At 43.4% G+C, this 22,467-nt stretch overlaps 1 protein-coding gene across 10 annotated transcripts in view; it reads right to left on the minus strand.

Annotated features, from left to right (window-relative positions):
• Positions 1-5,603: 5,603 nt before the first annotated feature.
• The window catches only part of MEIOB (meiosis specific with OB-fold), a 31,910-nt gene continuing 15,046 nt past the window's right edge, over positions 5,604-22,467 (minus strand). For 4 of the 10 annotated variants that reach the window (XM_045874691.3, XM_045874690.3, XM_064592318.1 and 1 more), the window contains 8 exons: positions 21,891-21,991; positions 20,998-21,050; positions 20,809-20,904; positions 15,466-15,567; positions 14,326-14,479; positions 11,399-11,582; positions 10,375-10,461; positions 5,606-6,842 (listed from right to left, as the gene is read on the minus strand). In XM_045874691.3, coding sequence (XP_045730647.1) covers positions 6,732-6,842; positions 10,375-10,461; positions 11,399-11,582; positions 14,326-14,479; positions 15,466-15,567; positions 20,809-20,904; positions 20,998-21,050; positions 21,891-21,991 — 888 coding nt within the window. In that variant the 3' untranslated portion in view covers positions 5,606-6,731. Of the gene's footprint in view, positions 6,843-10,373; positions 10,462-11,398; positions 11,583-14,325; positions 14,480-15,465; positions 15,568-20,808; positions 20,905-20,997; positions 21,051-21,890; positions 21,992-22,467 lie in introns of those variants that run through there. The other 6 variants (XM_054507434.2, XM_045874694.3, XM_064592319.1 and 3 more) reach the window with 6 other exon arrangements.

Consider the following 22,467-nt stretch of genomic DNA (forward strand, 5'->3'; position numbering starts at 1 on the left):
TCTTGACCACTATGCAGGCTTCATCTTGCAGGTAGATACATAAGAAGATTCAAACATGTAGGTATTAGGCAACCCCCACATTTAATTTATAATTTATTGTGAAGAAGTGCCAGGATTAGACTTATTAAATGTCATACTATCTTGTTTTATCTTCTAATCAAGTTTCTTATTTTAATTGCTCAAGCAATAGGTGTTTATTACAGATGAGTTCAAGAATACCCAAAATTCCATTCACCCAGAGACAGCCGAGTGAAGCATTTAGTGTACCTTCTTCCAAATCTGTGGATGTGATTGCAATTCTTTTTTTTTTTTTTAAAGATTTTATTTATTTATTTGACAGAGAGAGACAGCAACAGCAGGAACACAAGCAGGGGGAGTGAGAGAGGGAGAAGCAGGCTTCCCACCAAGCAGGGAGCCCGATGCGGGGCTCGATCCCAGGACCCTGGGATCATGACCTGAGCCGAAGGCAGACGCTTAACGACTGAGCCACCCAGGCGCCCCTGATTGCAATTCTTAAAATAAGATTTGCCCATAACTCAAATTTCCTAACCTGCTTTCCTCACAGTGTGTTGTGACTCTCTGTCGGGCAGCACATTTCTGCAGCACTATTTTTAGTGACTGTGTAAGATTCTGAAATCAGGGTGGCTCAACTGGTTAAGCGACTGCCTTCGGCTCAGGTCATGATCCTGGAGTCCCAGATGGAGTCCCACATTGGGCTACCCGCTCAGCAGGGAGTCTGCTTCTCCTCTGACCCTCTCGCCTCTCATGATCTCTCTCTCTCTCTCAAATAAATAAGTAAAATCTTAAAAAAAAAAAAAAGATTCTGAAATCAGTCCTCCATTGTTGGCAATTGAAATGGTTTCTAATCATTTGCTAGTAGAATGAGCACATTTGTGGTTACTTCATTGGGCTAGGTTCCCATAGGCAGAAGAGCTGGTTCAAGGGTGTGCTCATACTGAACGTGTATTAGTCTAACCAGCAGACATGAGGTTCAGCTGAGACAAGCCCACCAAGCTGACAGACTTCAAAGCAAACCAAAAGGTGTGAGGCAGGAGCAGGTTCACAGCAGCCCCCTTGGGCGGCACAAATAGCCCAGAGAGGTCAATGTTCACCACTGTGGTGGCATGAGCTTTGTCACAAACAGCTGACAACAGAATTGCAGGTGTAGCACACAAAGTCCTTGGCTTCAAGAATAAAAAACAGAGACACCAATTTCCACAATTCCTGATCTTGCTAAAATCACAGTAGTCCTAGCACCCAGGAGGCACATTTCCCCCCAACTTTTTGAATAAATTTAAACCTACTAAAAAGTTGAAAGACTAATACAGTGAACTCTACACACCCTTCATTCGATTCAGTAATTGTTAGTATTGGTTATGTTTGTTCTCTCTGCGTCTCTCCATACTCCGTCTCTCTCCGCATATATGCATGCCTGAACAACTTAGGCTGGAAAACTGGAAATGAGTTGCAGAAAAACTCTACCCTTCCGGTATGCATCTCCTAAGAATAAGGACCTTCTCTTATATAGATACAATGCCATTACCACACTTAAGAAAAAAATTCCACAGTATATTAGTTCATGTAGAATGTATGGCTTCACATGTGTTCTTCTGCGCTTTTTCATTGAGATTTTATGAAAGTGAGTATTTTACATCTGCTTAATATACTGTGAACATCTTTCCAGGTCAGCGAATATAGGTTTTCATAATCCCTTTTAATGCCGTGCGTTAGATTGAGTACCCCAGAGGCCAAGCTAAGGTGGGGTTCTTGTTCATACGGTTTACTGAAGGAGCACTCTTAGGAGAAAAGTACAGAGGAAGCAGAAAGGGCAGAGAGCAAACTAAGAAAGAACGTGCTGGTCTCAGAGCTAGAGATGAGCTTCAGTCCACTGACCGTCCCAAGGGGAAGTCACTGTCGGAATCTGCTCCCCACCCCTCCCATAACTTCCCCCAGGTAATTCTCCACCTCTCAGAGAAGCTGAGGGATAGGTGTGTGTGTGCCTGAGGGTCCAGGGGGTCTGGGTGGGGCCCAACATTCCCTTACGGGCTGCTAGGTTTCAAATGTTTTGCTATTAGAAACAGTGATGTGAGGAACATCCTCCACTGGGAGCATATGTTTATTTCCCTAGGGAAAAGCATAGATGTGAAATCAGTTAGATGGTTTGCACTTTAAATTATGTATTTGCCAAATTGCCATGGGAAAATAATACACAAATTTGTACTTGACGTGAGTGTTTAAGAATACCTTTTAATGCACACCCTAGCTAATGCTGGGTATCATGGCTGTGATCATTTTTTAAAAATATTTTTAGAGAGAAAGAGAGCGAGCATGGGGGCAGGAAGGGGTGGTGGGGGGGAAAGAGAACCTCAAGCAGACTCCCTGCTGAGCCAGGAGCCAGACAGGGCTCGGTCTCAGACCCTGAGATCACAACTCTGAGATCAGGACTTGAGCCAAAACCAAAAATCAGATGCTTAAACCAACTGAGCCACCCAGGCTTCCCTATGGCTATGGTCATTTTAATTTGCATTTCATTGATTAACATCTTTTCATATTTTTATAGTTATTGTTTTAATGAGACTATTGGGCACATCTGTGGTATTAATGTTGGTGTAGTATCTTTGGTTTCAGGTAAATTTTATATTTCTTTTCAATACGATTAATTCAAATATGCTTAAAAACCTTCATGTATTGGGCGCCTGGGTGGCTCAGTTGGTTAAGCGACTGCCTTCGGCTCAGGTCATGATCCCAGGGTCCTGGGATCGAGTCCCACATCGGGCTCCCGGCTCAGCGGGGAGCCTGCTTCTCCCTCTGACCCTCTCCTCTCTCGTGCTGTTTCTCTCTCGCTCGCTCTCCAATAAATAAATAAATAAAATCTTTAAAAAAAATTTTTAAAGAGAAAGAATAAAGTAAGTATAATAATTCAACTATAGGGATGCCTGGCTGGCCCAGTTGGTAGAGCACACGACTCTTTTTTTTTTTAAAGACTTATTTATTTATTTGAGAGAGAGAGCGCATGGGGGGAGGGGCAGAGGGAGAGAGAGAGAGAGAATCTCAAGCAGACTCTGTGCTGAGCACTGAGCCCAACGCAGGGCTTGATCTCAAGATCCTGAGATCATGACCTGAGCCAAAACCAAGAGTTGGATGCTCAACCAACGGAGCCACCCAGGCACCCCGAGCACACAACTCTTAATCTCAGGGTCATGAGTTCAAGCCGCACCTTGGGTGTGGAGCCTACTTAAAAAAAAAAAAAAAATCAATTATGGAAAAAAAATCAAACTATAAAAGCAGAATAGGATTCACACAACAAAAACATTGCCAAATATGAGTGACAGTGAAACTGCTCTCCTTCAACATTTACAATAACATACTCCCTGATCATGCACTGGGTTGTGTGAGTCCAAGCACCTGACATATATGGATGTACTCAGTCTTGACAGTCACCAAGAGAAGTTGGTATCGTTATCCCTGTTTACAAAAGGAGAACCAGAGATGGAGAAGCTCAGAGCCAGAGACCATCCTGGAAGCAGCACATAGAGTATGAGCCTGCAGTAACAGAGCCTGCCCACACAACCATCTCCATGCAGCTGGGACTTCAGGTCCCATCTGTAAAATGGGCAAACTAACAGTCCTTGTATAAATTGAGTTCTAGGGGCGCCTGAGTGGCTCAATTGGTTAAGCACCTGCCTTCAGCTTGGGTCATGATCCCAGGTCCTGAGATCGAACCCCAGGTCAGGCTCGTTGCTCAGTGGGGAGTCTGCTTCTCCCTCTCCCTCTGTCCCTCCCCCTGTTTGTGCTCACTCTCTGTCAAATAAATAAATAAAATCTTCAAAAAAAATAATAATAATTGCATTCTATTAGTGTTTATTATAGTGTCTGTCACATTGAAAGCACTCAATAATATTAGCTGTTAATATTATTGTAGCAATTTAATGTCCAGAAACTTATCCCAAGGAAATAATTAAGAATGCGGACAAAAATTTAGCTACAGCTGTCATTTCCAATAGCAACAAATGGGGAACATCTTAAATGTCTAACAGTATTGGATTAATTACATTCATTACCCTACATTCATATAATGCAAAGATGTACAGCCATTAAAGTTAGGTCAAATATTGAATAAGGTAAAAAGTTTTATTACAAAGTATTAAGTGTAAACACAGATTATAGAGTAACCTGTACTTGCAAACCATATGTTCTAACAAAGACAGATGAATACATATGACAGGAAAGACACACAAACATGAGGATGCTTGTAAGCATATGCTGACAGCAGCTGTGATTGGCTGATCACAAGAGCCAAAAGGCAGAAACAGCCCAGATGTCCACAGACAGATGAATGGGGGAACAAAATGTCCATCCATACAGTGGGAAACTCCTCAACCGCAAGAAGGAGGGAAGCACTGATGGCTGATGAGACATGGGTGAGCCTCAAACACATCGTGCTCAGAGAAAGAAGCCAGACACAAAAAGTCACATATCATATGAAGTACCCAGAGTTGTCAAGCGCATGGACATGAGGCGGATCAGAGGTTACTAGGGGCTGGAGAGGTGGAAATGGAGAGCGATCATCTAACAGGGACAGAGTGTCAGTTTGGGAAGATGAAAAAGTTCCGGAGATGGATGTGGTGATAGTTAACACAACACTGTGAATGTATTTAAAGCCATTCAATTCTACACCTAAAAATGGTTAAAATGGTCAATTTTATGTAATGTATATCACATATTCTGCCATGTGCACAGCAGAATCAGGAAAGGAGAATCTTACTGAAAGCAACCACTAGTAGATTAGGAAAAATCCTAGAGTCACCACACTATTTACATAAAGCAAAGCAAACCTGTGGATGGGAAGATGCCAGGACCAAGGAAAGCAGCTCCTGGAGAGGAGTGGCGAGTGGAGGTGCTGGACAGGGACTCGTGTATTTTGTAGTGATGGAACGGGATGCTTCTTCCTTTATGCCTTTGAGTGCGTGAATTCTGGCTATTCTACAACCAAATTTTAGATATCAACCAATTTGTCATCTTCACTTCACAGATGTGTAGTTTAAACTTTGGCAAGCCCCTTTGATTCGGTGTGGCTGACACCTAGCCCTGTAGATTCCTATGGCGTCAGATGAAATCAGCAATTGGGGACCCCTCCAGGGACGGGCATGGGATTTCCGTGGTTAAATGCTGGTGGACTGAGAGGTCACCAAGGTAGCAGTGAAGAGGTGGTTCAGATCCCTCCACTGCCCTGCTAGGGCCCACCACTGTGGCTGGGGAACACTGGGTATGACATATAAGCCTAATTTGAGAATGCCTATATTAGGCATCTGTATTATGCTATTGAGGCCAGTGGGCAACTGAAGCCCCTGGACAGTAGGAGCCCACAAAGCTGGTACCTGCACCTGTGGTCCAGGCATTGGTGCTTTGGGACCTGCTGCCAGAAATCAGGGCACCAGGAGGCCTGGCATAGCCATTTCTGACATACCACCCGGGCCAGGTGTCCTTCCTGGTCTCCTGTGCTCTTGGACACCCACTGTTGCTTAATCAACAGAGAGTGTGAATGTGTCCACCAGGTGGGCACCCTCACTTCTCTCTCCTCCCAAGCCTGAACCCTCCCCCTCCACCACTCTCCCACCTTCTTTCTCTGTCTGCCTTCTGGAGTCACCTTGCTTAACACACCCATACCCTGCCCCAGGGGAGTGAGGAAGGAAGCTCTTTATCAGGCACACTCCCTGTCCACACACTAGGTCAAGGCCTCCATTGCCTCGTTTATTACCACAATTCGGACACACTAGGGTCCGCTCATGCCCTTCGGCCATGGCTGCCTATTGTAAAAGCCAGAGACTGACAAGTTTATCTCCCAACACCAGCTTTGTAAGAGTTTCAGATACTTACTTTTTGTTTTTCACTCCTGTGGTGGGTTCCGGAAATGGCAAACCTCCCAGACTATGGGCCAGCACTGACCATGCTGGTAGGCCTGTACCCTGCAGCAAGTGACTCGGAATGGTGTGGGGCTGAGCACGGCACTCTGGGGCTTTGGCTAGGACCAGTGCAGTGGGTGGTATGGGGGTCGGCGTCCTGTCCAAGCAGCCCTGCCCTTCCAGGTCCCAGACTGGCACCACTCCTAGAACTTTTGAGGCTGGTCTCCTCCCAGGTGATTCAGACTCACACATATCACCCCTGAGTCAGCCAGCCTTCACAAGGGCTGGGTGGCCCCATGTGTCATCAGAGAGGGCAAGGATCAGAGAAGCTCTTCAGTGTTCAAAGCTGCTGCCCAGCACTGCCCGCAGGCTTCCGCTGTTCCCACCCTACACCACCGAGAAGCCCTCACCTGTGACCCACCAGCTCCTGGAGAGCAGTCTCAGCCACCGCCAAGCTCCAGAGAGGTCATTTTTGGAGGTTCTGATCTTTCTCCAGGGAAACAAGACAAAGAGGAAAGGGGCTTAAGAAAAGAAATCATTGGTATCTGTGGGGAAGATTAAATTTGTTTATTAATTCACGCAAACATTTCCCAACTTGGGGAGAGAGGGCAAAGTCAGTAGAAAAAGCCATCTAAGAAAGGAGCTGGGGTGAATGAGAGATTTTAAGACTTACCCCCTAACCAACTCCAGAAGGAAACATAATAACAATTTATAGAAACATTTTTACCACCTTTGAAAATAAAATTTTATCCATAATTTTCAAACTCATTTTCCACTTTCAAGAGAGTTGAAACTCATATTCTTGTCCAGGGTTTAAAGTATCTTGTTTTAAATATTTCCTTGTCCAGACAAATTCCTACTTGCCTCAATAGGGTCTGCGAGCTTACATGAGAGCACACTAATTCTCAATCCACCCCTTGCTCTGTGTGATAAAAAAAACTGTAGGGAGAAAAGAGAGAGACAAGGAGTTAATTTTAAAAAATCGCTATGTATATAAAGTTGAAAACTAGTGACAACAGAGAATGCAGTAGAGAACCACAATGAGCTGTTTTGTAGGTGTGAGCATAAATTCTAGTGACAGCTGTAAGACGATGGAGCGAGTTCACATCGGGAGGAGTTCGGAGAGAAATTACAGATCTGGCTCTCGATGGTAATTTTGTAAAAATCTATGTTATTGGGGCACCTGGGTGGCTCCCTGCTCCATGAAGAGCCTGCTTCTCCCTCTCCCTCTGCCTGCCACTCTGCCTACTTGTGCTATCTGTCAAGTAAATAAATTTTAAAAAAAATCTTTTTTTTTTTTAAAGATTTTATTTATTTATTTGAGAGAGACAGAACACATGAGAGGGGATAGGGTCAGAGGACGAAGCAGACTCCCTGCCGAGCAGGGAGCCTGATGCGGGACTCAATCCAGGGACTCCAGGATCATGACCTGAGCCGAAGGCAGTCGCTTAACCAACCGAGCCACCCAGGCGCCCAATAAAAAAAAATCTTTAAAAAAATCTATATTGGGCGCCTGGGTGGCTCAGTCGTTAAGCGTCTGCCTTCGGCTCAGGTCATGGTCCCAGGGTCCTGGGATCGAGTCCCACATTGTGCTCCCTGCTCGGCAAGAAGCCTGCTTCTCCCTCTCCCATTCCCCCTGCTTGTGTTACTGCTCTCGCTATCTCTCTCTCTGTCAAATAAATAAATAAAATCTTAAAAATAATAATAATAAAAAAAATTTAAAAATCTATATTACTTTTCTCATGACATATCTCTTTTGGTTGGAAAGTTGGAGTTTCAAATCCAACACCTACAAAAGAAGGGTTTAAAGTGTGTTCAAGGGGCACTGGCCTGGCTCCATTGGAAGAGCATGCCACTCTCAATCTCCCGGTTGTGAGTTCGAGCCCCACGCTGGGTGTAGAGATGACTTAAATAAAGAAATAATATGCAAAAATAATAATAATATGCAAAAATAAAGTGTGTTCAAACTAGCAGCTGTGACAGGCATTAACCTGTGGTAGTAACCCAAGTCTGTTAGGCTCTGGGGATGTGATGATGCAGAAAGACTAACGTCAGGAAGCACTGTGAAAGGCCAAGGTGGGCAATGAGGATAAGTGGGCGTCTTTCACTGGAGCGCTCCTCCCACGGTCTGGGTGGCCTCATTCTGTAGGGCTCGGCCCCTTTCGTGGCCATGGCTGAGCTATTTTCAACAGCATGTTGTAGAAAACAGATAATGATGCAAAAAGCAGTCCTATTCGGGAAATCCAAAGGCATCCTGTCTGTGTGAAGATGTAGTCGGCGCTGCCCTGCAGAAGAGGCGGGTTTTGTCATCTACACATAACCCCAGTTCAGCACTGCTGACTGTTGGCCTCTGTGTCTACTCTTCTAATTCTTCTTTGAATTCATTTTTTAAGAACCCCTTCCTAGTTTCTTCACTGATTAATGAATTAAATCTTTGACACATTCATTTTATTTTTGTATAAGAGTCATGGATTTACCCTTTTTGGAAATCATTCTTTGACACTAATATCAGACTTACAAGGACTTGTGTTCATATCCCCATGTGTTTTAAAACATTAAAATACTGGGGCGGCTGGGTAGCTCAGTTGGTTGAGCGTCAGACTCTTGGTTTTGGCTCAGGTCATGATCTCACGGTCCTGGAATCAAGCCTCATGTCGGGCTCCACTCAGCAGAGAGTTGGCTTGAGAGTCTCTCTCTCCCTCAGTTCCTCCCCCCATTCATGCTCTCTCTAATAAATAAATCTTTTTAAAAAGATATTAAAATACCTTGCTTTGAAATCCCTCCAACTGCACCATTTTAAGTAGCCATTGTTTTTTGTTTGTTTTTTAAAGATTTTATTTACTTATTTGAGAGAGAGAAAGTATGAGCAGAGGCAGAGGGACAAGCAGACTCCCTGCTGAGCTTGATCCCAGGACCCTAGATCATGACCGAGCGGAAGGCAGACACAACCGACTGAGCCACCCAGGTGCCCCTGATAGCCATTGTTTTTAATTGAAATATGATAAATATACAAAATGGCCCATCTCTATAGCAATACTTGTTTTTTTGTCATATTAGCAGAAATACATGAGTTCTTACTTTTTAAATTACATGTTCTGTTTTAACTGATTTAAAATAATTGACATTGTTGGGTGCCTCGGTGCATGGGAAATGGGCACACCTGTTTCTGAGGCTTAGCTGGAGCAGGTGCAGTGTTCCCCAAGACTATTCAGAGTACCCATGAGATCACAACTATTTTCAGATTATACTAAGACGCCATTTGCCTTTCTCACTCTCACTCTTGGGCAGAACACACTGTGGTTTTCTAGAGGCTGTGGGACATGAGATGATATCATTGCTGACTGTTAATGGAATGTGGGCTCCTGGACAGGTTTTAAATTATTCTCAATGTCATGTTCTAGTGCAGTAAATACCGACAGATACAACTCTCTTAGACAAAAGCTTGAAAACTTTTTTAAGAGTGTAAAGGAGAAGAAAGCATTTGAGACTGATAGGAGAGACAGCGTAGGCTGTAACCCATCTCACCTGTGACCTGGCACAGGTAGCAACATTTCTGGGTCCCACCTTCTGCATTTGCAAAACAAAAGGAGTTTGTCTCACTCCCTCTTTATACCTTTAATACTAAGATTCTATGATCCTCTCACACTGAAGCGTTGCTAGTGCTGCTCCAACTAGAGATGCAGGATCACAGAGCTCTAGAGGGTCAAAGAGGCTGAGGAGTGGTGGAGTTGGGGTTCAAACCCAGTCCATCTCTCCCCTGTGTGACTGTGCCACCTGATACTTCTCACTGAAGTGAGGAGCACTGCTACACTGGCGGGATGGGGGTGGGACAGGGGTGGGGGACCAGCTTTGACTCTACAGCCCAGGGCCCTCCTTGGACTAAACATAACAGATATTGTCTTTGTTGGTCTATTTCTTTTTTTTTTCCCCCAAGATTTTATTTTTAAGTAATCTCTACACCGGACGTGGGGCTCAAACTCACAACCTCAAGACCAAGAGTCACATGCTGAGGGTTGCTGGAGGGGAGGGGGGTGGAGGGATGGGGTAACTGGGTGATGGACATTGGGGAGGGTATGTGTTGTAATGAGCACTGGGTATTATGTAAGACTGATGAATCACAGACCTGTACCCCTGAATCAAATAATATGTTATATGTTAATTAATTGATTTTAAACTTTAAAAATATTTTTTAAAAAAAGAGTCACATGCTCTACCGACTGAGTCAACCAGACACCCATGTTGGTCTATTCCTTTGGTGTCATGAGGAATCCCTTTATACTATACAAAAAAACAAAACAAAACAAAACAAACCTGATTACCTGCATTGTTTCCATGTTAGCCAAATTCTTCTGCATATTTGGAAACTGGACATTATTAAAAATAACAAATTCCCTAATTTATTAGGTCATACTCTAGGATTTTCTTATTACTTGAATATATAGAATGATATAGTACTGTAAAATACACTAACTTTTAAATAAATTTTGCTTCTTTCCAGAAGAAATTGCCACTTCAGTGCTGTTTTCTGTTCATCCGTCATTGCAAGAAACTCATTTACCTGGTTAAAACAATCAAATATTTCCAAAGTCCATATAAATAACTCATCTTAACAATGTGAAACTTGGCTTTGCACACTAGAATGGAATTTTATTTATAGTAATTACAGCTCAATTCTCTTAATGGAGGAGATAAGGTCAGAAAGGCTCCGAACTGAATCTCTGAAACCAGTCAGGTGGTTCAACCCAGAGAACTCCCCTTAACGAACTAAAGACAGAGTAGGGCTGGGGGCTAATAGCAAACTGCAGGAGCTGGCTTTAACAAGAAAAACCAAGTGCCCGTCAAAGCACACGCTACTAAGTATCTGCTGTCCTCCTGAAGGAGGAGGGAGCTGTGTGTGTTCTGACTCTGTATGTGGTGACTTCCTTCAGCTGGTTGGTGAAATATCACCATACCCTCCTTCTGCCTTAACCTATCAACATCTCCAATGTGCTGTTCCACCCACTGTTACTCGACTATTGAAAGTGTCTTCTTGGGGGCACCTGGGTGGCTCAGTCCTTAAGCATCTGTCTTCGGCTCAGGTCATGATCCCAGGGTCCTGGGACCGAGCCCGCATCAGGCTCCCTGCTCGGCGGGAGGCCTGATTCTCCCTCTCCCACTCCCCCTGCTTGTGTTCCTGCTCTCGCTGTGTCTCTCTCTGTCAAATAAATAAATAAAATCTTAAAAAAGAAAAAAAAAAAAGTGCCTTCTTTCTCTCCGGCAGTCAAGAGCCTCGGCCGCTGTACCCAACAGCAGAATCAGCTGTGATTTGAATACACAACATGCAATTATTTGTTCATTAAAACAATGCATGTTTAAATCAAGCTTGATTTTTTCCCCCAGACCTCTTTACTAATGAATTAATTTCTATCAACTGTTCACTGAAATAACCTATACTTGGGGGGAAGGGAATTCATTTTGGAATTATTTCTAAACACATCTTCCTTTCTGTTATTTACCGTGCAGCCTAAAGTCTCCTCAGCAACCCCTCCTGTAAGACTGCAGGCATGGAGGGTACCTGTGTGGTCAGTGAGGTCAATTAGCAAGTGGAAGCTGAGAAAAACAGATTTAAATTCCAAAGAATCTTTGTTGCAAGCAGTACAAGTGCTGGATGCTTCCTTTACAACATAACCACAGCCGGAGCTGAAAAGAAACAAAGACAAGGATAAAATGTGAAGGCCATAAATGACCAACCTGATCCCTAGTCTAAATCAGAGTAACTTCAGAGTGCTCAGCGCGGTGTAGGATGCCAGACAGACATACGAAATGAGGAACAACACAACATACAATTAATCCCATTTATACCGCCCTGCGTCCTACCCTACCCCTGCTAGGGCTCCTTTCCTTCACCCCTTCCCGGCTCCCAACAGCCACAGAACTGATGCCTTAGCCCCACCTCTGCCCTGTCCCATCCTATTCCTCGCTACTGCGGGTATGTCCACCTAGTCTCCCCGGCTCAGGGTTCCGAGGGAGGAGTCCTGTCGTGTGCCTAGAAAGCCTGAGGTCCATGAATGCTCGCTTGATGCTTCTGTGCTAGGCTTCGGCACATTGACAGAAGAATCCTAGGGTTGGTCAGGTTCACACCCAAAATGCTCTTAGTACTGCTAGTGACACACACTTCTCCCTCTAAGGGGTGATTACATGCTATTCCATATTTTGAGGCAGGTCTTACATTAGCCAATTTGGACAGAAAGACTAACTTAAATTTCTCAAGTAGAGGGTGTGATCTGAAATAGTGCTTTCCTGTCTGGGCACAGATCACTTTTAAGGTAAATTTCAGACGCTTTTCCTCAGATATCAATATTAAAGATATAGGAAAAAATTAGGGAGACAATAAAATTTTCCAAAAGTTTTTGAAAAATGTTTTTCAAAAAATAAACACTTGACTTACACAGCAGCCTCCACATTGGTTTTTTCAATTTTAATACCAAATCATAAAATGTTTTCAAAATCTATGTCAATATCTTGACTTTGGTGGTAGATACACAAACCTGCATATGTGATAAAACCATATAGAACTTCACACACACACACGACTGCATGTCAATGTGGTGAAATTTCAATAAAATCACCAAATTGAAATAATGTCAGTATCCTGGCTATGATGTAATACTATAGTTTCATAAAATGTTACCATTGGGAGAAAGTGGATAAAGTGTATGTGGGTTCTCTCTATTTTTTAAGATTTTTATTTATTTATTTGAGCAAGAGATAGAGCCAGAGAGCACAAGCTTGGGGAATGGCAGAGGGAGAGGGAGAAGCAGGCTCCTTGAGCCTGACATCAGGCTCAATCCCAGGACCCCAGGATCATGACTGGGGCAAAGGCAGAGGCCCAACTGACTGAGCCACCCAGGTGCCCCTCTCTGTATTATTTTTTACAACTCCATGTGAATCTAGAACTATCTCAATAAGTTTTTTCTTTTTTTTTTAAGTAGGCTCCATGCCCAACACAGAGCCCAACATGGGGCTTGAACTCACAACCCTGAGGTTAAGACTTGAATTCAAGAGTCAGATGCTTAACTGACTGAGCCACCCAGGTGCCCCTCAGTAAAATTTTCAATTACAAAAATTCGTAGAATTTCACAGTAACATTTTAGATGTTTCTTGCCAAGCATCTTTCAGCTAATATTATTAAATCCCTGGGGTTTCCTTTATAAAAAAGTAGATACTAACTTTGACCTAGGAAAGGCTGTAAATCATATTCACCATGTGGCTGAAAATAATTTTTTTTTAAATGCTGTCCCTTGCATTGCTATAGGACATGGCAACCAAAATAATATTCTTTTTTTTTTTAAAGATTTTATTTATTTATTTGAGAGAGAGAGAGAATGAGATAGAGAGAGCATGAGAGGGGGGAGGGTCAGAGGGAGAAGCAGGCTCCCCGCTGAGCAGGGAGCCCGATACGGGACTCGATCCCAGGACTCCAGGATCATGACCTGAGCCGAAGGCAGTCGCCTAACCAACTGAGCCACCCAGGCACCCTGCCAGAAACTTTTTAAAGATTTTATTTATTTGAGAGAAAGAGAGCATGAACAGGGGGGAGGGGCAGAGGGAGAAGCAGACTCCCCACTGAGCAGGGAGCCCGACGCGGGACTCGATCCCGGGATTCCAGGATCATGACCTGAGCCGAAGGCAGTTGCTTAACCAACTGAGCCACCCAGGTGCCCCCCAAAATAATATTCTAATATAAAACAACAGTTTGTCATCTCAGTTAAAAGTTTCTGGCAGCAGGGGCGCCTGGGTGGCTTAGTCGGTGAAGCACCTGCCTTCAGCTCAGGTCATGATTCCAGGGTCCTGGGATCGAGTCCCACATCGGGCTCCCTGCTCAGTGGGGAGTCTGCTTCTCCCTCTGCCCCTCCCCCCTGTTCATGTTCTCTTTCTCTCAAATAAATAAAATCTTTAAAAAGTTTCTGGCAGGGTGCCTGGGTGGCTCAGTTGGTTAGGCGACTGCCTTCGGCTCAGGTCATGATCCTGGAGTCCTGGGATCGAGTCCCGTATCGGGCTCCCTGCTCAGCGGGGAGCCTGCTTCTCCCTCTGACCCTCCCCCCTCTCATGTGCTCTATGTCTCTCTCATTCTCTCTCTCTCAAATAAATAAATAAAATCTTTAAAAAAAAAAAGTTTCTGGCAGCATTCTGTCTTTATATTTTAGGATTGCAGAAACACAGGAAATCAAATTTTACTTTAACAGGTAATTATAACCTTTGAATCTACATAGTGTGCCTTGGAAACTTCAGTATGGGTTATTTATTTATACATTTCTTTAAAATACATAACAACTATTATGTCAAAGAATAGCTTTAACTTTAATAGAGCTTAAAATTTATTAACAATAGTTGGTCTTTATTTCTTACAAGAATGAATTTGCTGACAATACAGGCTGCTTACCATCGGTGTCGAACTACTATTGTGCTGTCATCATCAATGTTCAGCGTAGAAATGTAAGCATAAAGAATGCCGTAGAAAGGGTCAGCCTTCCCTTCGTTCTTTGAAGCTTTTACCTTTAATTGCTCAACTGTATAGACATCAACTATTGTATTTACTAAAAATAAAAAGTAGTTATTACAGCTCTCTATATATTCTAAGAATGCCAAAGGATTATATCCAAATAGAAAAAGCTATAAAGTTCAAATGAGAACACGTAATAGCTTCAGTTGAGCAACAGAAAAATTATTACATTTGCTATATTGAAACTGATTGTGTAAATGGACATAACAGCAAAAACAAGCAAAAAAGGGAAAAGAATGAGAAATTTAGTTCATTTTATGTCAATAAAGACTTTGTGGTCATTGGAAGATGCCATTAAAAGAATGGGAAGGCAACCATCAGCGTGGGAGATGCTAGCAATCTTTAAAGGAGACAAAGGACTCATATCCAGAATATATAAATAATTCTTAAAAATTAATAAGAGGGTCGCCTGGGTGGTTCAGTCATTAAGCGTCTGTCTTCGGCTCAGGTCATGATCCCGGAGTCCTGGGATTGAGCCCCACATCAGGCTCCCTGCTCGTCAGGGAGCCTGCTTTTCCCTCTCCCACTCCCCCTGCTTGTGTTCCTTCTTTCGCTGTATCTCTCTCTGTCAAATAAATAAATAAAATGTTTAAAATATATATATATCTAAAAAAAATTAATAAGTAAAAGGCAATCAGCTCAATTTTAACTTCCATCAGATTGGCAAAAGGTTATAGAAGCCTCTAAAAGTTTAAAGATTATTTGTTTATTTATTTATTCCAGAGAGAGTGAGAGTGTGTGGGGGCAGAGGGAGGAGCAGAGGGAAAGGGAAAGGCAGAGAATCCTAAGCAGACTCCGCACTGAGTGCAGAGCCCCACATGCAGCCTGATCCCACAACCCCAAGATCACGACCCAAGCCAAAACCAAGAGTCAACGCCCAACTGACTGAGCCACCCAGGTGCCCCAAAACCTCTAAAAGTTTTAAACTACCTTTTAAAAAGTGGAAATATAGCAGTTACAGGATAAGAATATGGTATCTTTTACTATGTAAAACAAAAATAAGATTTAAAGGTCACTTACAATTTACAGATTCTTTCAAGTAACTGTCAATCTCATCATCCAGAGGATTTGTTTCTTTATTTTCTCTTATAAAATTCAATAGGATGTTAGCTTCTGGGGTATCTTAAATAAAAGATGCATAATAAGTGAAAAGCAACTGATAACTTTTTATTTTTTTAAACAATTTCTTTGAGAGAGAGCACACAGGTAAGCAGGGGGGAGGGGCAGAGGGAGAGGGAGAGGGAGAGGGAGTCCCAAGCAGATTCCCCACTAAGTGCAGAGCCCAACATGGGGCTCCATCTGAGGACCCTGAGATCATGACCTGAGCTGAAATCAAGAGTCAGCTGCTCAACTGACTAAACCACCCAGCCACCCCAAGATTGATTTTATTTATTTATTTACTTACTTACGTAAGAATCTCAAGCAGACTCCATGCTAAGCATGGAGCCAGAGGCAGGGCTTGATCTCATGACCCTAAGATCAAGACCTGGGCCGAAATCAAGAGTCAGAAACTTAACCACTGAACCAGCCAGGCGACCCTGATTACTTTTTAAATAGCTGTGAATGAACCAATATTTTTTTTTTTAAGATTTTATTTATTTATTTGAGACAGAGAGAATGAGAGAGAGAGAGCACATGAGAGGGGGGAGGGTCAGAGGGAGAAGCAGACTCCCCGCCGAGCAGGGAGCCCGATGCGGGACTCGATCCAGGGACTCCAGGATCATGACCTGAGCCGAAGGCAGTCGCTCAACCAACTGAGCCACCCAGGCGCCCCGATCCAATATTATTTTTAATGGTAAAAGTGAAGACATATATAAACATAGTCAAATAGACTATTATGCAGCCAAACAGCCATGTGACGTGGTAGTCTACTAAATGAAGAGACATACACCAGATATTGTTAAAGAGCAGCTTATAGAACGACCTGGTGCAATTTCCTCTCAATTAAAAAAAACATATATATACATAGGTATGCAAAATTATCTGGAAGAGTATACACCAAAGAAATGATTCTCTTATAAGATGGTAAGATTATAGGTGCTCATTGTTTTCCCTTTTTGCTATTATGTATTTTCTGAATTTTCTATGTATTTCTTTTCTAAGCAGAAAAAAAAAATTTAAGTGTATTTGAAAGCCTTGCTGCTTGACTTGGGACACAAGTATTCTCAGGAATAGTCAGATGGTGTGGCCAAAGGCAAGAATGTGATTTTGAAAAAGGGCTCCCATGTGACTCTGACACCCTTCAACCTCAAGCCCCCCGGCCTCCAACGCTTGATGGCCTTTCAGCCTTCCCTCACCCACTCTGACATTCTGCAAACGTGCTGGTGCTTTTACCCCTGGCCCCCTGACCCCTGGGGCAAAGGCAGGGGCTTCTTCCTCTCTCCCATCCAACCCTGCATCTAACCACTGTTCTTTCACATAACTAGACTGAAGCCCCTTGTGAGCAGGGGTCTGCCTCTTTAGCTCTGTAGTTCCAGTACCTAATATAGCAACTGTCCTACTCATCTGGCCATCTACCTATCGTGTCCTGCCTTGTTCCTGAAAGGACTTATGTTATCTCAGTACTTGGCAAATAAAAGGCATTCAAGAGATATCTGTAACTTAATGAGTGAATGAGTGGATGTTTTTGAACCACTGACAGACGTGCTGCACACCAGACAGGAGCAGGTGCTGGAGTGAGGCTGCGGAAATAAAACCCCGGGGCTTCCTGCAGGCACTGCTGTAAAGATCCCTCCTGACGACAAGGTTATCCGGGACTGTCTGATGGACACTCTTTGGGGCAGAGAAAGCCATAACGAAAGCTAGGATGAAAGCTTAAGCCATTGGAGGTTTTTAGTTTGTACTTGGTGGGTGTAGCCCAGGAAGTTACAAACAAGGCTGATTTAAAGAAGCACATTAAAATTCACGCACCCTTGTAAGTACTCTCCTTTGTCTCTTAGAGAAACAGGCATTTATTCTAATGCTGTTGGCATTTCCCCTTTCAGGCTGTGTTCAGAATCAAACAGATAACATCCACTGAATATGTGTTTCATTAACTTAGCCTTGAGTTATTGATACAAGCGTCCTATCAAGCTTGATAACCTTTTCCAACAGACAAATCCAATTGTCTTTTAGAAATTTTCCCAGGCCTGGGGCACCTGGGTGGCTCAGTCGTTAAGCGTCTGCCTTTGGCTCAGGTCATGGTCCCAGGGTCCTGGGATCGAGCCCCACATCGGGCTCCCTGCTCCCCGGGAAGCCTGCTTCTCCCTCTCCCGCTCCCCCTGCTTGTGTTCCCTCTCTCGCTTTGTCTCTCTGTCAAATAAATAAAATCTTTAAAAAAAAATAAAATAAAATCATTGACATTACTCTATATAATACTAACAAAACTATTAATATTAATGAGTTATTAAAAATAATAAACCATAGTACGCCCCTCAAAAAAAAAAAAAAAAAAGGAATTGAAGAGTGGCACTCTTGTCCCAAATGTTGAGAATAGATTGTGGTTGTGTCACCATCAATTTACAACAAAGCAGCTAGAGTGATCCTTTCAGTACTTAGAAAATGTCCACTGCTCTGTTCCAAACCCTTTGCTACAGAGTAAAAGCCAACATTCTTTCATTAGCCTGTAAGGCCTTCTTGACACCTACCCTTCTCCTCTGACCTTGACTCCTCCTCCTGCCCGTGCTCCATGAGCTCCAGCCACACTGGCCTCCTTGCTGTTCTGCCCTCACACAGGCACATGCCAACCTCTGGGCCTTTGCACTGGCTGTTTCAGTACTAAGGGCCTGGTGCTCTTTCCCGGGTTAACCCCCCACTGCCTCATCACGTCTTTGCTCAAATGTCACCTTCCCAAGGAGGCCTACCTGACTACCCTCTGTAAAGTGCAACCTGCCCTATATACCATGTCACCCTGGACTCTCCTGACCCTGTTCCTCTTTTTCTTCTTCAATATTTCATAATTCACAGATGTGTTATCTTTATCGTTTATCATCCGTGTCTCTCCTGCTAGAATGTGAGCTTCACATGGGCAGAGAAATTTGTGTTTTGTCACTAGCCCCCAGGACGATGCCCTGCACACAGCATGTGCATGTCACATCACCTTCCATGATGCCACTTTCAGGGACATGGTGTTCGGTGGATGCACAAGGTCTAGTGCACTTATGTAGTACAGAGTTTTGTCATTTTATGTCATATCTCATAGCAATGCTACTTTAAAAAATTCTGATAATGGTTTGGCCTAAGACATAAAATTGCTTTGTAATTCTCAGTCACTGTAGGGGCACCTGGCTGGCTCAGTCGGTGAAGTGTCTGCCTTCGGCTCAGGTCATGATCTCAGGTCCTGGGATCGAATCCCATGTCGGGCTCCTTGCTCAGCTGGGAGCTTGCTTCTCCCTCTCCCTCTGCCCCTCTCCCCTGGTCATGCTCATTTGCTCACTCTGTCAAATAAAATCTTTAAAAAAAAATAAAATAAAAATCAGTCACTGTTGATGCTTTGTTAGAAACCAGCAGAGGGAGCTATTGTCAGAAATGACCCACTATTACAGTTCCATCTTCCTGAGGTTGGGAAGGACCACGGGAATTCTGCATTCTTCCACGGTGCTGAACTCATCTCTCTATCTGCAGTACAGAGGACTGTGAGGATATTTAAGGTCACCAACCCCTCACGTCTCCCCAGACCCTGTTTCCCAGACTGCATGTTGGAATAAGCTATAATTCCTTTCAATAACCACTCTGGTGGGCCTTCTGGGCATTTTGTTATGATATGAACTAATGATGTGACATGTATGTTCTCCGTGTTCCAGTACTAAGTTATTTGAATACAGTAAAACTGTACTTATTTTTAAAATAGTAATTGGGCGCCTGGGTGGCTCAGTCGTTAAGCGTCTGCCTTCAGCTCAGATCATGGTCCCAGGGTCCTAGGATCAAGCCCCACATCGGGCTCCCTGCTCAGTGGGATGCCTGCTTCTCCCTCTCCCACTCCCCTGCTTGTGTTCCTGCTCTTGCTGTCTCTCTCTCTCTGTCAAATAAATAAATAAATAAAATCTTTTAAAAAATAAAATAGTCAATAATTTAGGTGATCCAATCAATTACATTGATCTCACCAGAATCATCACAAGGGATGATGCTTTAAAAATGAGTCTGGGGGTGCCTGGGTGGCTCAGTCGGTTAAGCATTTGCCTTCAGCTCAGGCCATGATCCCGGGGTCCTGGGATCGAGTCCTGAGTTGGGTTCCCTGCTCAGTGGGAGTCGGCTTCTCCCTCTGCCTCTGCCCCTCTCCCCTGCTCGTGCTTGCTATTTCTCTCTCTCTCTCTTTCAAATAAATAAATAAATAATTTTAAAAATAAAAATGAGTCTGGTTTTTCACATTTCTTTTCTTTAGTAAGGACATCAAAGATATAGCTCACTGTAAGTTTAAGAAATATAAATGTAAAGGGACACCTGGGTGGCTCATTCAGTTACACGTCTGCCTTCAGCTCAGGTCAGGATCCCAGAGTCCTGGGATCAAGTCCTGCATTAGGCTCCCTGCTCAGCAAGGAGCCTGCTTCTCCCTCTGCCTGCCGCTCCCCTGCTTGTGCACACTCTCTGACAGATAAATAAATAAAATCTAAAAAAAAAAAAAAGAAATATAGGGGCGCCTGGGTGGCTCAGTCGTTAGGCGTCTGCCTTCGGCTCAGATCATGGTCCCAGGGTCCTGGGATCAAGCCCCACATCGGGCTCCCTGCTCCGCGGGAAGCCTGCTTCTCCCCTTCCCCTGCTTGTGTTCCCTCTCTCACTGTGTCTCTCTCTGTCAAATAAATAAATATTTAAAAAGAAAAAAAAGAAATATAAATGTAAAGCATATAAAGCAACTTTCACTTTTAATTCAAATGAAATCCAAGCTTTGTCTTTTTTTTTTTTTTTTTTAGCAAAAAAGTGTGTACACATGCATGTGTGAGTGAGGAGAGAGGGGCAGAAGGAGAGGGGGAGAATCCTAAGTAGACTCTGGGCCCGACTGGGGCTAATCCCACAACTCAGAGACCATGACCCGAGCCAAAAGAAGAGTCAGACGCCCAGGTGCCTGGGTGGCTCAGTCATTAAGCGTCTGCCTTCGGCTCGGGTCATGGTCCCAGGGTCCTGGGATGGAGCTCCACATTGGGCTCCCTGCTTGGCGGGGAGCCTGCTTCTCCCTCTCCCACTCCCCCTGCTTGTGTTCTCTCTCTCGCTGTTCTCTCTCTGTCAAATAGATAAAATCTTAAAAAAAAAAAAAAAAAAAAAGAGTCAGACGCCCAACCAACTGAGCTACCCAGGCACCCCTTGGTTTCATTCTTAAATACATTGTACAAACACTGAAATGTGTGACATAGTCATTTCCAAAGGGACACAACATTTCAGATGGCCTTTTACCTGGATTAGTCGTAATAATGGTTTTTGAGATTACAGTTGCTGTCATGCAGTTCCGAAATTTGTCAAAACTTATTTTTACGTCTGAGGCAAATATTACTGTTTAGGGGGAAAAAAGACATTTTACAACTTTTATGTGGAAGGGGGTTTAAAAAATGATAAACAGTGAACACAATCATTGCAGTATCATACCTGTGTCTCGTGGCACCCAGCTCTGTGCAACCAGGATAGATTCATTATCCCAACTGCGTATTTTAAAAAAGAAGTAAAAAAGTGAATATGTTAGAAAAAAGTGGCAGTGACCACATTATTTGCCAAAAAAAGAATGTCTTAATGGCTGGAGTTAACAATTGCCCAAGTTGTCAAAGGCACAAGTGAAGGATGTTGGCTTCTCCTGTGTTTTGCAGGATTCACTGTCTATTTCACAGGGCATTTCACGTCCATGTGATAAGTCAATCCTTAGACACTATTCATCTTTGACAACTTCTGCCTCATCAGTTCCTTCTTTCCCCACTACTTAGGTTGCTCCAGGCTAGTTAGAACCAAGTGACTACAAATCCAAAGCCTTTACAACCACTCTGTCAGACCACTAAGAGAGGGCCCTGAATTGGATAAACTGTTCAGGGGACTTGATGGGTTGAAGGCCTGTTTCAAATTCACTTCAAATCTGGAGTCTGAACAATGCCATGTTCTACCCTGCGGTGCTTCAGGATATTTTTCCACCATATTCCTGTGGCCTGACTCCAGGGCATTACCCCAGCAATCACAGAGAATCTGGCTGGTTCATTACCAATGGGACCTAATGAATCACACTGTTATAAAGCAGAGGACAGGAATGAACCAGTCATCGTGGAGTCCATCCAAATAATCCTGTGCTGTCCAAAGAGCTCATTTTAAGGTAATCTTACAGCACAGACTGTAACGCTCAGTGTACAAGAGCAAGGTTTCCTTTTTAATAATGATTTCTCTTCCATCATTATTCCTCTCCTACTATGAAATCCATCATCTTTTTCATAAAATAAAAATATTCTGTCTTGGTGCTAACAGCAGGGATTTCACGGTTTGGAACAGATGTAGGAAGTTACCATATCATTGCAAAAGAAGACTCTGTCTCATCATAGAGCTTCACCTCACACCTCTGGCCTTTTCTCCGGTCTGAAGTTGTAAAGTATTTTGGCTCTCCAACCTTAGAAATTGAAGGAAATCATTATTCTTCACCTACAGTTGTAGAGGTACATAAATGTTTATCGGTGGAAACATTCAAATGTTTACCTTTTAAACAGCTAATTAAAAAATCAAAATAGCAATATATTTGCTATTCACTAATATATATTTGAAGGCTTTAAAAGCATCTATTTCTAAATTAGGTGTCTTTAGCTGAATTTGTAAGTTACACACTTTGATTGAAGGAAGAGACAAAAATATGTGCTTTAAGACTGTGGGGTTGGGGCGCCTGGGTGGCTCAGTTGGTTAAGCGACTGCCTTCAGCTCAGGTCATGATCCTGGAGTCCCGGGATCGAGTCCCGCATCGGGCTCCCTGCTCGGCAGGGAGTCTGCTTCTCCCTCTGACCCTCCTCCCTCTGATGCTCTCTGTCTCTCATTCTCTCTCTCTCAAATAAATAAATAAAATCTTTAAAAAAAAAAAAAAAGACTGTGGGGTCT

Source organism: Mirounga angustirostris, unplaced genomic scaffold (genome assembly GCF_029215605.1).
Source record: "Mirounga angustirostris isolate CCGP_5_RB_7025 unplaced genomic scaffold, mMirAng1.0.hap1 SCAF_5, whole genome shotgun sequence".
NCBI classification, from domain to species: domain Eukaryota; kingdom Metazoa; phylum Chordata; class Mammalia; order Carnivora; family Phocidae; genus Mirounga; species Mirounga angustirostris.